This window comes from Gorilla gorilla, chromosome 11, assembly GCF_029281585.2.
Source record: "Gorilla gorilla gorilla isolate KB3781 chromosome 11, NHGRI_mGorGor1-v2.1_pri, whole genome shotgun sequence".
NCBI lineage: Eukaryota > Metazoa > Chordata > Mammalia > Primates > Hominidae > Gorilla > Gorilla gorilla.
Genome location: NC_073235.2, coordinates 135,946,019 through 135,961,070, shown reverse-complemented (window position 1 = coordinate 135,961,070; position 15,052 = coordinate 135,946,019). Strand labels below are relative to the sequence as shown.

Here is a 15,052-nt window from a genome sequence, read left to right as displayed (position 1 = left end):
AGTGGGCAGGGCAAGCTTCATCCCCATTTTATAGATGAGGCAAAACAGACTCAGAAAGTAAGTGAAAATGTTCAGTGAGGGGTGAGTCAAGCCTCCCACCCAATTTGACTTTCAAAGCATATTAGCTTTTAAAGCGTAAGCACCTAATAAGCACCTAATGTACTGATTTATGTCATCTGTCAGGGAATCATGTTTTGAGGAAGAGGGACTTCTTGTGCTTCTGGCTTTCTGAAACAGCACTGTTCTTCAGGGCCTCCTAGAACAGCAAAGCATCCCCTTTCTTCTTAGTTTTGTTAAAACAATGGGTGCAGTGAAAGCAAACAACCATTTGCTGGGGGAGCCAGCGAGAAAAGCAAATGCAAAAGTTAGTCATCAAGCCTAAGTTCAAATTCCAGTCCCGGCTGGTCACGGTGGCTCATGCCTGTAATCCTAGCACTTTGGGTGGCTGAGGCAGGTACATCACCTGAGGTCAGAAGTTCAAGATCAGCCTGGCCAACATGGTGAAACCCTGTCTCTACTAAAAATACAAAAATTAGCCGGGCGTGGGGGTGCTTGCCTATAGTTCCAGCTACTAGGGAGGCTGAGGCAGGAGGATCTCTTGAACCTGGGAGGTGGAGGTTGCAGTGAGCTGAGATCACGCCGCTTGCACTCCAGCCTAGGTGACAGAGCAAGACTCTGTCTCCAAGAAAAAAAAAAAAAAAAAAAAAACACAAAACCGGTCTCACCATTAACCTGCTGTGCAACCTCAGAAGTTACCTAATCTCTCTTGGCCTCAGTTCCATGTGTGAAAATGGCAATAACAGTTCCTGCTTCATACACAGAGTTTTGGGAAAGATAAAATGAAATAACACATGCAAATATTTACCACAGTACTAAAATTTGTCTGCACAGTAGTCATTTGGGAAGCATCAAAAAACACTGATAACTTGGCATGCAGTTCTAGGCTTAATCTCACACAAACACAAAAACACACACACACACACTGATACTTGTGTACTGTGATACTTGTGATTTAGTTGGTCTGGGGTGTGGCTTGGGACTTGTAATTTTTTAAAGATCCATAGGTGATTCTAATGCGGAGCTAAGTTTAAGAACTACTGATTTTGCACAATCAGAATGCAATAAAAGGCAGCAATTATTATTCTGAATATCATCATCAGCATAACTTGAGAAAGTCGTCACGTTTACTTTCAGATGCAGATGGAACCACCTTAGGACCATTATAATTTAGGTAAAGGTACAAACATTTTTGTACCCTTACGCTGCAAGCAGTAAGGGGAAAGAAAACCACCTCTTTCATACTGAAGATTTCAGTAACAGTAAAGGTTTTGTCCCGCCTAAAAGATATTAAGATATTAACACCAAGGTGGGGCCGGGCTCGGTGGCTCACGCCTATAATCCCAGCACTTTGGGAGGCCGAGGTGGGAAGATCGCTTAAGCGCAGGAGTTGGAGACCAGCCTGGGAAACACAGTGAGACCTCGTTCCAAAAAAATGTTTTTTAAAAAATTAGCCGAGCGTGGTGAAGCGCGTCTGTAATCCTAGCTACTCGGGAGGCTTAGGTGGGAGGATCACTTGATCCTGGGAGTTTGAGACTGCAGTGAGCCGTGATCTCCGCCACTGCACTCCAGGCTCGGCAACACAGCAAGACCCTGATCCCCTATCCCGTTTCCCCGCAAAAAAAAAAAAAAAAAAAACACCAAGGTGAAGTAAGAGAAGTTTGAGGAATCAAAGGCCACCCGTTGCAGTGCATTGAGAAGGCAATGTTAATTCTGCGACTTAAAGTCAACGACCGTTTCATTAACATGACCCCATAGATGGGATGTTTCTGGGACCTATTTAAGTGCATAAGCATTGTATGAGCTACTGGGATTTACAAATACAAACACGAACTGTGCCTCCCCACAAAGACCGTACAATTTAATAGGGAAAATCCTCCAAAGATAAAACGCAGGTTAGAAAAAACACTTAAAAGGCGTGCGGCGTCCCAAGCGCGGGTTACCCGGGGCGGCCGCCATGCGTGCGTGCGGGCGGCGCCAGGGACTCGGCCTCAGGTTCCCGCTGACGCTCCGCATGCCTCCGCGGGGCCCGCCCGCCCCGCTCCCAGCCCGCACCGGCGCCGCTCACACTGCAGGATGATCTCCTCGAACGCCTGTCTCTGCAGCCGGTCCCGGCGCCTCAGTTGCTCCGAGATGTGGCGCTTCCAGCGGGGGAAGTCAGCGGCGCGGAGGCCCGACGACATGTCACTTGCTGCCCCGGCACCTCAGCGCCACCAATGCGAGCGAGGGCTGACGGCCGCAGCCTGCAGCATGAGGCAACCAGCAGAAGCGGGAATGCTGGCAATCCCGGAGCTCACCTCCACACACTGGCCGTCCCCGAGGCCATCCGGGACGGTCTTCCGGCTCATGCCGGAAATGATTTTCGAGAGGGCCGGAAGATCCTCCCCCTCAACCGAAGCCCGGGCTCAGGGGCCGGTGCCTACGCAGGGCGCTCGCTAGTGACGCCAGCCTGTAGCCGGAAGCGTCAGCTGCAGAGAGGCGGCCGCTTGGGGGCGTCCGGGCCCTGCGCAAGGCCCAGCGCCGGGCGGGAAGGAGGCAGGAAAGGGGCCTCTTCCGCCTGACTGCTTACTTTTTTTTGCTGCTTTTCAACCCTTTTCGTGTTTTCTTTCTTGGCCTGTCTCCCCACCACTTTTTTTTTTAATCGCAGTTTAGGAACAAATGGGGTTCCCTCCATAGTAGCTCTGTGGCTGTGGATGAGTGACAGCCTACCTAAGCCTCAGTTGTCTCATCTGTAAAATGGGGACAGTAATGATACCTACCTCAGAAGGTTGTCACTAATAGTAAAAAGAAAAACCCATGTAATGCAGTCAGCACTGTGCTTGGTACAGGGGAAACCTAAGTTTACAAAGACACCTGGTGTCTTCCCAAGGCCTACCCTGACAGCAGGAGCATTGCCATCTTGGACAACTGCCACCATTTTAAGTTCCCCTTGATTAAGAAACTGCCTAAATCCAACCCAAAAACATCAGCCTAATGGCTAATGTCAGCATAACCAGAAACATTCCAACCCTAAGATAAACCCACTTCCAACCAGAAACATGCCAACCCGGAGATAGCCTCCCCTCCGGCCAGAGACTTTCCAACCCTGCAATAAACTTTCCCTCATACAGAAACATTACGAACCTGCAATAAGCTCACCGCTTCGTAAACCCTTAAACACCCTTAGTGTGTAAGAGAAAACGCTCCTGACCAAAATCGACAAGAAGCCCCTCTCAGGTTTATTCTCCAAAATAAACCTGTCTTTGACTGTTAAGCTGCTTTTCGTGTTTCTTGTTTCTTAACTCTTACATACCTGAAGTCAGGGTGCGTTGGCAAGAGTGTCCCACTGAACTTGGAAACAGGTTTTGTGGTTTGTTTGGGGTTTTTGTTTTTGTTTGCAATGGAGAAGAGAACTGGAAACAGGAGCTAAGAAAGATGTGAATTGTGTATCAGAGTTTGTCTTCATCGTTAGAATCCTAGAAATTGTGGCCTGACAATAAATGGAGTCTTAGAAGGTAATCTGAGGCTGTAGATGTTGAAAGGGGGAGATGAAGACACACTGGCTCCTGAGAAAGTTGTGTCTGTGAACAAGCTCAGTAGAATGGAAAACCCAGTTCTGTAATAGAGTTGCTGGAGCTCCATCTGCCTTTAACAATTAGTGAATTTACTGCATGAAAAGGGAGCCAGACAAAGTAGTTGGCCAAAAGAGGAAAGGAATATCAGAAACTACCTTCTCTTCCAGTGTGTCTCAAGTCCAGAGGAAGGTCTTTCAGAGACAGATAAGAAGAACTTAGGCTGAGGAGAGGAGGACAGTCAGGCTTCTAGCACTGTAGTTAAAGATGGTTCACTGGTAGTCAGTATTGAGTGGACCTGAAGTCGTTGGAAGGATCCAGTGGGATCAGAAGTAGAAGTGACTTCCTCACACACTGAAGAAAATGAAAAAGTTCTGAAAGTGACTGAGAATGCCTTCAAATGCAGCAGTGGCACCACCCTTAAAAGACCATTACACCAAATCTTGACAGTTGAGCATGTTAATTTTCCACATTTATAATTAAAATATGTTTCCAAGGTTGGGCATGGTGGCTCACACCTGTAATCCCAACACTTTGGGAGGCCAAGGTGAGAGGATCACTTGAGCTCAGGAATTTGAGACCAACCAGCCTGGGCAACATGACACAACCTGTCTCTACAAAAATACAAAAAATTAGTTGAGTGTGGTGGCATGTGCCTGTAATCCTAGCTACTGGGATGGGGCTGAGGTGGGAGCATCGCTCGAGCCTAGGAGGTCAAGGCTGCAGTGAGCTGTGATCGCACCACTGTGTTCCAGCAGCCTGGTCGACAGAGCAAGACCCTGACTCTCTCTCTATATATATAAAAATATGTTTACAAATTTGCAGTTTGCCTAACCAGCAATTCCACTTGCAGGAATTTATGCCAGGAAATATTTGGACACATGTCCACATACAAAAATCTTTGTTGCAGCATTGTTTTTAGGTTGGTGTAAAAGTAATTGCGGTTTATAATAATGATGAGAAGTTGGAGAAAAAAATCTACTTTTCCAACAATAAGAGATTGGTTAAATTACTGTACATTTATTGCTGGAAATTGTTGATAGTAACAGCAGTATATGTCATAAATCAATTTATGTAAAATGAGTATGTCCCTAGCTCATCATAGACAAATATTTGTTGAACCCATGAAGAATAATTTCTAAAGAAAGAATATGAAGCTCTGCTAGTCCTGCCCTCCTCCTAACTCACCAGCTTTATCTAGCACACAACCACAGCCACGCTGAAGCCTCTTACTTCCTTCTGCTTACCGTGCTCCCTCTAGTTGCAGGGCCTTTGGATTTACTGTGTTGGGCACATCTTCCCTTCTGACTTCTCCAAATTAATTTCTGTGTGTTCATTCTCATTTCAGTAGTTACTTCCTCGCAACAGTAGGATAAGAGACCTTCACAACCTGTTACAGATCTTATCTCCCTGTTATGCGTGTACCTCTCCTTTATAGCATTGATCCCAGTTATAGGTTCACATGTATTTGTATCATTACTTGATAAAGGTCTGTCTCCCCCAGTAGACTGTAAACTCCATGAGACAAGAGCTGTGTCTGTTTTTGCACATCATTATATCTCCAGCAAGAGCATGAAGCCCTTTATGTATTAGGTGCTCAGTAAATGTTATTTAATTAATGAATGGAATATGTGAAAATACTGATAATAGTATTATCTGTAGGCAGTGGTGTTGCTGGGTTTTTTTCTTATATGTGTATTTTATATGCATTTTCTAATAGGTAGACATTATATATATATATACTACATATGCATGAAAAAGTTGGGCCGGGCGCGGTGGCTCACACCTGTAATCCCAGCACTTTGGGAGGCTGAGGCAGGTGGATCACCTGAGGTCAGGAGTTCATGACCGGCCTGTCTAACATGGCAAAACCCCATCTCTACTAAAAATACAAAAAATTAGCTGGACGTGGTGTCAGGCGCCTGTAATCTCAGCTACTTGGGAGGCTGAGGCAGGAGAATCGCTTGAACCCGGGAGGTGGAGGTTGCAGTGAGCCGAGATTGTGCCATTGTACTCCAGCCTGGGCGACAGAGTGAGAATCTGTCTCAAAAAAAAAAAAAGTTATAGAAATGAACACATATTTATTGATAAAACCACTTATTTCAAAGCATGGTAGACTCTGGGAGATCACAAATAAGCAGGAACACTTCTACAGTGCTACGGGCTGTGCATTCTTCTGAGTAGTATTTCACATATTATAACTCATTTCCTCCTCACAATAATCCTGCTCAGTAGCATCTTCATCCTTATTTACAGACGAGGAATCTGAGGCACAGGGAGGTTAAGTAACTTGTGTGAGGATACCTGGCTAGTAAAGTGGCAAGACCTGGGTTCAAATACAGGCAATTTAATTCTAGCATCTGTGCCTTTAACCACTGCACTCCATCATCCAGTCTCTGTTCTGGCTGTCACTGCAGTCTGACTGGACTAGAATACATGAAACAGAATAATTTTTAAGTAATATGTGACTCACTCCTGAATTAGCCAATAGGGAGGGCAACCTGGTGAAGAGCAAAGTCAGTGATGGGGAGGCTTCAGGTGTGTTCACAGGCCCTGAGGGGAATGACTGGATGGAGGGTGAGTAATACAGGGGATGAGTAATAGGAAGGAGGAGGAAATAGGTTGTCTGAATACTCTGGTGACAAATAACAGATCTTGAGAGTTTTTATATTTCTTCCGGTAAATAGTGATTGTCTAAAGGATTCAGCATGCTTTGCTGGGAAGCAGCATCTGTGAAATGGAGTCTGACTGCCTATAATGGATGTAAGATAAATGTAAAATATCCCAAGATTCTTGTAGCAATATGTTAAGCCTCACGAATTTGCTCACAGGAAGTAGAAAAGGCGTCACTTATCAAAGGACTGTTTTTGTGGAAAGTCTAGTTTCACTGAACCAAAGTACCACCAGCTTTAACATAACAGCACCTCTGTGGCAGCATTTCCACTGCTAAAAACTTCCAAGAGATTCTCACCTCCATCATTGATGCCTACACATCTCATCTGTGAGATCCTCTAGTTATGCTCCAATTCAGAGGAATTCAAGGGCCAACCTTCAAACTATTGTCCTATTTACTCTTTTCTCTGCCCTTTGGGTCTTCCTGATTTCCTTTACCTTCCACTCAGCAGGTTAAAAAAACAGTGCAATTCCAGCGTGGGTTGGGCATAGGGATGGGCATCCTGACTTCAAAGAATTCACTCTAGGAAGGGAGATTGGAACACGTATCAGTTATGGGTGCAAGGAACATAAAGTACAAAGAGCCGGCCTGATGGCAGTACCAAAGGGATTCAATTATCTTCTGTTAGTTTTTCTCTAGCTTTTATTCTTAAAATCTCATTTCCTATTATTCTTTTAAAAAATTATCTTAGTCTTTCTTTATTTCCACTCCTTTTCAGCTCTTCCCAAAATTATATTACTCAAAGTGAAAATAAACTAAGTTAACTGTGTTACCGTGTTAACTGTCTGCTGTATAAACCCCACAGCTGCTAGAGTAAACCAAAGGATAGTCAAGAAACCAACTCACACAGGTTTCCAGACACACCACTGAGCCTTCCAAACCTTATTTATTTATTTATTTATTTATTTATTTATTTATTTTTATTTTTTGAGATAAGGTCTCACTCTGTCACCCAGGCTGGAGTGCAGTGGCATCATCTCGGCTCACTGCAACCTTCGTCTCCTGGTTCAAGCAATTCTCATGAGTCAGCCTCCCGAGTAGCCGGGATTACAGGCATCTGCCACCACGCCCAGCTAATTTTTTGTATTTTCAGTAGAGACAGGGTTTCACTATGTTGGCCAGGCTGGTCTCGAACTCCTGACCTCAAGGGACCCGCCCATCTCAGCCTCCCAAAGTGCTGGGATTACAGGTGTGAACCACTGTGCTGGGTCCAAACCTCATTTCTTAATATGATAATAACAATGCTCCCTTATAGGCGTATGTTACTTGGCTCTTTTGCCCCTTGTTTTTCTTTGTTTTTTTTTTTTTTAGGGTCGTTGCTTTTGTGTATATACATATATGCACATCGCAGGAAATTTTCATTATAAAGAATCTCTGTGTACATAGATTAAACCACATGCAGGTCATGTCCTTCACTCCATATATATGTTGACTCAGATTTCATATTATTTTATTTCATTTTTTGAGACAGGGTCTTGATCTGTCACCCAGGCTGGAGTGCAGTGGCACGATCACGGCTCACTGCAGCCTCAAACTCTCAGGCTCAAGCGATCCTCCCACCTCAGCCTCTCAAATAGCTGGGACTAATTTTTGTTTTGTTTTGTTTTTTTGTAGAGACCAGGTCTTACTAAGTTGCCCAGTCTGGCCTCAAACTCCTGGGCTCAAGTAATCCTCCTGCCTCAGCTTCCCAAAGTGCTAGGATTACAGGCATGAGCCACCTTGTCTGGCAGATTTCATATTATTTATTTATTTTTTTAGATGGAGTCTTAGTCTGTTGCCCAGACTGGAGTGCAGTGACTCGATCTCAGCTCACTGCAACCCTCTGCCTCCCAGGTTCAAGCAATTCTCCTGCCTCAGCCTCCTGAGTAGCTGGGACTACAGGTGCCTGCCACCAGGCCTGGCTAATTTTTGTATTTTTAGTAGAAACGGGGTTTTACCATGTTGGCCAGGCTGGTCTGGAACTCCTGGCCTCAAGTGATCCACCCGCCTCGGCCTCCCAAAGTGCTGGAATTACAGGCGTGAGCCACCATGCCTGGCCAAATTTCATACTTTTAAAATGATGTCTGAGGAAGTGTTATTATCCTTATACTACAGTACAAGCATTTTAGTAACATTTCAACTTTCTTAGAGATCTTTATCTCCTCTGCATATTGGCAGCCGGTGTCTGGAATGCCGGCCAGAGGATTTAACATGACACCTCTAGCAAGCTGGGAATGTGATCCATGGTGGAGGTGGGGAGGCTATCTTCCTTGGTTTGTTTCTTTGATCTTTAAAGAGATGATAAAATTTCTCCTAGGCACTACTGCAATCTCCCACTACAAATAATAGTTAATGTTATGGAGTGATTTTTACATGTCAGGCACTGTGTTACGTGGATCAATTTATTTCATTCTCACAACACGATAATGTAGGTACTATTAATATTTCCTTTTTGGAGATGAAGAAATAGACATATAGAAGTTAAATAACTTGGCCAGGCATGGTGGCTCATGCCTGTAATCCCAGCATTTTGGGAGGGTGAGGCGGGCAGATCACCCGAGGTCAGGAGTTCAAGACCAGCCTGGCCAACATGGTGAAACCCTGTCTCTACTAATAATACAAAAAAATTAGCCGGGCATGATAGCAGACGCCTGTAATCTCAGCTACTCAGGAGGCTGAGGCAGGAGAATCGCTTGAACCTGGGAGGCAAAGTTTGCAGTGAGTCAAGATTGTGTCATTGCACTCCAGCCTGGGAGACAAGAGTGAAATTCCATCCAAAAAAAAAAAGTAAGTTGTCTGGTGTCACAAGTTAGGAAGAAGCAGAGCAACGTGTCTGGTGTCACAAGTTAGGAAGAAGCAGAACTAAGATACAGTCAAGGAAGCCTGGTGCCAGAACTCACCTGCTTCACCATGCTACTGGCTGTGTGTCAGGCTATGAGGGCTGAGACTGTTTTAGGGTGAGATTATGTATCAGTTAGAATGTTTTTGATAGCAAGCAAAAGAAGTGCAATATGAGCTACCTTAAGGGAAAAAGGGGGGTTATTGTCTGGATTCAGTGTGCTGCAGAGACTGGCAGCAGAGATGTGGCTGGATCCTAGGAATCACTGCAACCAGGATGCAGATCAGCCAGCGTGCTCAGCCCTTTGCATCCGCTTCTCCATAGCTTGCTGCTTCCTTCTTCTCTCGTCTTGTGGCCCAGCCATTTGTGTTTCGCGGTTCTCCCATCCTCGAGGTAAAAAAATAGCTCCTCTGAAAGCTCCTCAGTACACACAAGCAGCCAAACAGAGCTGGCGCCTCTGAGCTCCAGTTCTCAATTCCTGGGAGAAGACTCTGATGGACCAGCAGGTGCCTGTATCTAAGAATCCTTGTGGCAAAGGGGCAGGCCAGTCTTCCAGGACAGCTTCCTTTGGATGGAGGGGAAGGGGCAGCTCCCAGAAGGGACAGGTAGAACACATCTTCTGTTTGGCCTGGCTAGCTCGCTCTTTCTTTCTTTCTCTCTCTCTCACAATCTCCCTCTCCCTCCCTCCCTCCCCCCTCCCTCCTTCCTTCCTTCCTTCTTTCCTTCTTTCTCTTTCTTTCTTTTCTTTTTTTTTTTTTTTTTTTTGAGACAGAGTCTCGCTCTGTTGCCCAGGCTGTCGCCCAGTGCGGTGGTGAGATCTTGGCTCACTGCAGCCTCCACCTCCCGGGTTCAAGCGATTCTTATGCCTCGGTCTTCTGAGTAGCTGGAATTACAGGCATGCGTGCCACCTGACTGGCTAATTTTGGTATTTTTAGTGGAGACAAGGTTTCACCATGTTGGCCAGACTGGTTTCAAACTCCTAACCTAAAGTGATCCACCCGCCTTGGCCTCCCAAAGTGCTAGGATTACAGGCATGAGCCACCGGGCCCAGCCTTCCACCTTTCTTTTGGTAACAGATTATACCCTCCTGCTAGTTAATGGTATTTCTCCATCCCTTCCTGCAACAAATTGGCCCCAGGGGTAGGCATAGGAACGCTTCTCAGTCACCATCCTCCACGGGAATTTTTAAAGTGGATCCAGGGGAGAGGGTCCCTTTTCTTCTTTGGTTGTGAAGTCTAAGGATCTAGATCTAGATCTGCTAGTGGCTGTGTCCCCTGTCTCATGAAAAGGCCAGTCTGAAAACAATGGAGCAATCCTATAGAGAGAAGTAGAGATGAGAAGCCAGGAGCCCTGATGGAGTTAGAGTCCCTGGTTCCAGCCAGTCCTGCAACTAGCCCAGCCCTATTCTCCCCACCAGGACTTGAGCCAACACAGTCCCACAGGTCACTTAAGCTAGTTTACACTGAGCTATTATCTTCACTCGCCACCCAAGACTAATACAAGCAGGCAAGCCTAAGAAAAGACCAGGGCTGCGCAGACAAAATGACAGTCACTAAGTCAAGCTTTTCCACTTTAAGATATTGACAAGGGGGAGTCAACCGGCTGCTCTGCCCTCCATGCAGTTTTTGTGTTTACCAGCAATCCATGTCCAAGCTTCTTGGGAAAAGTTTCTGGATCTGAGATCTCATGAACTTCTGAGTAAGTTAAGCTCTGCTCTAAATAATAGTATCTGCAGGTGGGTGAAATTTCGAATTAAAAAAATCATAACCCCCCAAAAATCATAGCCCCCCCCCAAAAAATCATAACTCCAAAATTACAATTAGAAATATTAGAATAGGCAGGGCATGGTGGCTCATGCTTGTAATCCCAGCATTTTGGGAGGCCGGGGCAGGCGATCACTTGAGGTCAGGAGTTCAAGACCAGCGTGGCCAACATGGCGAAACCCTGTCTCTACTAAAAATACAAAAATTAGCTGGGCATGGTGGTGGGTGCCTGTAATCCCAGCTACTTGGGAGGCTGAGGCAGGAGAATTGCTTGAACCCGGGAGGCGGAGGTTGCAGTGAGCCGATATTGTACCGCTGCACTCCAGCCTGGGTGACAGAGCAAGACTCTGTCTAAAATAAATAAATAAATAAATAATTAGAATAAACCTAGAATATTAGAAAATACTGCTGTTGTCATAGAACTATTTCCTCTTTTCCCCCTAAACAGAAAGTGAAGGGACACCATTTCAAAACGCACTGTTCCAATGACTCACGAGATATGAATAGCTCTGCAGCATATCTAACCACTACTGCATTCTCGTACAGCAGAACCAGACAGTATGCAGCAGTGGAATCTGATTTTGATTCAATCAATAAATAAATATCGTATGCCATGAGATATGGGTCTTTGCTTTAGTATCAAGTTGACATTTTGTCTTTATAAGGGCCAAAAATGGGAACAGCGATTTGTCTAACTTTCTAACTTGCTCTGCAAATCTGAACGCCCAGGCACTTTGCCTTTGAGAGGCTGGTCCCCAAATCAGGAGGAGCCACCCAGGGACACAGCTTCCTGCAGAGATGGGGCTCCAGGACTGGCCCCTCTGCGTGGCATGTGACATTCCACGCACTCCGGCTTTTTGTCTCCGAGCCTCTTCTTTTCAATAAGGAAATATTTCGATCCCAAAGTGCACACTGGACCTCAGTTTCTATGAAGCTAAAATTTCCTCAGAAATCCTTGCATATCTCCCTTCATTTTGTCAAATTGTCTGCATGGATAAATGGCTTCTCCAAACACCAGGGAGACCCCAGAGCATGGGGTTCTCCTGAAAGTGTGGGACAGTCCAGTCCAGGGCAGAACGGTCTAGCCTATGAAGCACAGGAAGGACCTTGGAAAATGTTCAGTTGTCCTTTGCTTCAGGCTTAAGAGATCTGGCCCAGCCCTTACAGACTCCACATTGAGGTGGAGATTCAGGAGTGGCTTCCATGGTCTTTTCAACTTACCCCTGAGCTTTCCCTAGGGCCTGGGTCTGCCCAGACCATGGAGGTACATTCCTTAATCACACCCTGGTGGGCGGAGTAGGCCACACCCTCTCCCTTACACAGTCTCTCCCTCCCCACGTGTTTTCTTTTCTTTTCTTCTTTTTCTTTTTTTTTGAGATAGTTTCATTCTGTCACCCAGGCTGGAGTGCAGTGGCATGATCTTGGCTCACTGCAACCTCCACCTTCCGGGTTCAAGTGATTCTTATGCCTTAGCCTCCTGAGTAGCTAGGATTACAGGCGTGTGCCACCATGCCCGGATGACTTTTTTTTTTTTTTTTAATTTGTAGTAGACACAGGGTTTCGCCATGTTGACCAGGGTGTTCTTGAACTCCTGGCCTCAAGTGATCTACTTGCCTTGGCCTCCCAAAATGCTGGGATTACAGGCGTGAGCCGCCATGCTCAGCCTTCTTTACTTCTTCTTCTTTTTTTTTTTTTTTTAAGACAGAGTTTTGCTCTTGTTGCCCAGGCTGGAGTGCAATGGCATGATCTCAGCTCACTGCAACCTCTGCCTCCTGGGTTCAAGTGATTCTCCTGCCTCAGCCTCCCAAGTAGCTGGGATTACAGGCATGCGCCACCATGCCCAGCTAATTTTGTATTTTTAGTAGAGACAGGGTTTCTCCATGTTGGTCAGGCTGGTCTTGAACTCCTAAGCTCAGCTGATCTGCCTGCCTCGGTCTCCCAAAGTGCTGGGATTACAGGTATGAGCTACCATGCCCAGACTTCTTTACTTCTTTTTATCTCTCTTCCCTCAAGGTCCCAACTCCTTGGTGTCCAACATGATCCCCACCCCGATTAAGGTTTCTCAGTTAAAGGTGTGTGTACTGGAGGCAAGAGGAAGTGACCTTTGTGGTTTGGTCAGGAAGTGGGGTACTGGGGAAGTAACTAAAAGACAATAAGCACTTTGATTCTTGCTAGTGACTCTCCTTTGCCTTATTAAGCTGTAAGAATATTTTTCTCCTTGCAAGTCTTGACTTCTCTTACAGAAGCCCAGCGCCCACCTCACACCCATTACCCTAATCTTAAAAGTTACCATCTTTTAAGCTGAAGGTAAACTCATCCTCTCACTCAAGCAAGAATTACAGTAAGTTACAATCTGCAGATTTGCGAACCTGAGCATCAGTGGATAATTATAATGATAATTTACAGTGCGGATTAGAGGGACGAGCAGCCTTAAGTCAGCATCTCGTGTCAGCAGTATTTACTCCTTGACATTTTAAACCAGGGATCAGCAAAATATGGCCCGCAGGCCAAATTCAGACAGCCATCTATTGTACAGCCCTCTGTGCATAGGAGAGCTAAGGGGTGGCTGAGGTGGGATCATCTGAGCCCAGGAGCTTGAGGCTGCAGTGGGTTGTGATAACACCACTGCACTCCAGCCTGAGTGATATATATATCTATATATATAGAGATACATATCCATCTATATATCTATATATATGATATATCTCTATGTATATCATATATATTTATCTATATATCATATATATTCACATATATATCACTCATATATATGTACACACATATATATTACTCACATATATGTACACACATATATTTCTCATATATATCATATGTGTGTATATATATATGAGTGATATATATGTATATATATACACACACATATATGTATGTATGTGTATATATGTATACACATACACACATATATATAGAGAGAGAGAGACGTGGTCTCGGCTTATTTCAGATAACAGAGAGTCCCAAAGTAGGGTGGGCTTCAGGGTTGGCTGTGGATGGGCTACACTGTGGCATCCAGGGCCCTGGGTCTTTCCACCTGTCTACTCTGCCCTTCTTAGGGATGGTGTCATACTCAGGTTGATGGAAAATGCCCAGGGCAGCTCCAGAAAACTTATTCAAATCCGAGCATGACCTGAGGAAGAAGACTCTCTCTTATGAATGTGAAAACTTTCCCCAGAAGCCCAGCAGACATCCCCCTTATATCTCATTGACCAAAACAGGGTCACATGCTCATTCTTGGCAAGGGGGAGGCATCACCTTTAGACCCATCTTGTTCACCCTCAGGCTGGAGGGTGAGGCTGGCTGCCCCAGAGGCCTGTGGCTGAGTGGGAAAGGGGTATCCATGGTAGTTCCTCTCCAAAGCTCCCCTTACCCCCAGTCTGCCACACCATGCCTCCTGGTAATCCCTGGACTGAGTCTGGGCTGCTTCTATGTAACTAATAAAATGCGGAGGAAGTGTCTTTGCACAAGGTTCAAAGCTGGGTTATAAGAAGCCTTGCAGCTCCTTCTCAGTCTCTTGGAATGCTTGCTCTGTGATAAACCAGCCAGCATCTACAGAGCCCGACTGCAGGGAGACCACCATGCTGTGAGGAAGCCCAAGATAGTCATGTGGAGAGGCTGTGTGGAGAGCCAGCGAGTGAGTGAGAGAGAGAGAGAGAGCAAGAAGAGAGAGAAAGACACACACACACACACACACACACACACACACACACACACACACGGGATGGGGGGAGGGAAAGAAAGAGAGAGAGATACCGAGATACTGAGATACTGAGCCGGTTTCCACTGTTCTGGACTCGTAAATGAAGAGGCCACCTGGGATGTCCAGCTCAGTGGAGGCTTCTGATGACCCCAGCCCCAGCTGCCATTCTGACTGCAACCACATGAGAAACCCCAAGCAAGAACCACCCTTCTGAGCCCAGTCAGCCACGGAATTGTGAGACAGGATAATGAATTGTTGTTTTCAGTTTTGGGGATGGTTCGTGATGCAGCAATAGATAACCAGAATAATATATGAAGGAAACTGGGTCTCTCTCAGGAAGGAAGAAGCAGGAAATGGCTGCTGGGTAGGCTATCAATGATGTGTCCCCTTTACCCTGTTGGGAGTGTGCACAGAATACCACGTTATCCTCAGAAGACATCTGATGAGCGTAGAGCCAAAGCAAAGCAAATGTCT

General features: G+C 45.7%; 1 protein-coding gene across 5 annotated transcripts in view; it reads right to left on the bottom strand.

The window, feature by feature from the left end:
- The window catches only part of ATG16L1 (autophagy related 16 like 1), a 44,397-nt gene extending 41,255 nt beyond the window's left edge, over positions 1-3,142 (bottom strand). The window contains exon 1 of one of the 5 annotated variants that reach the window (XM_004033379.4): positions 2,126-3,142. In XM_004033379.4, the coding sequence (XP_004033427.1) occupies positions 2,126-2,240 (115 nt within the window). In that variant the 5' untranslated portion in view covers positions 2,241-3,142. The remainder of the gene's footprint in view (positions 1-2,125) is intronic. The other 4 variants (XM_004033380.4, XM_004033378.5, XM_019022486.4 and 1 more) reach the window with 4 other exon arrangements.
- Between the last annotated feature and the right edge of the window lie 11,910 nt (positions 3,143-15,052).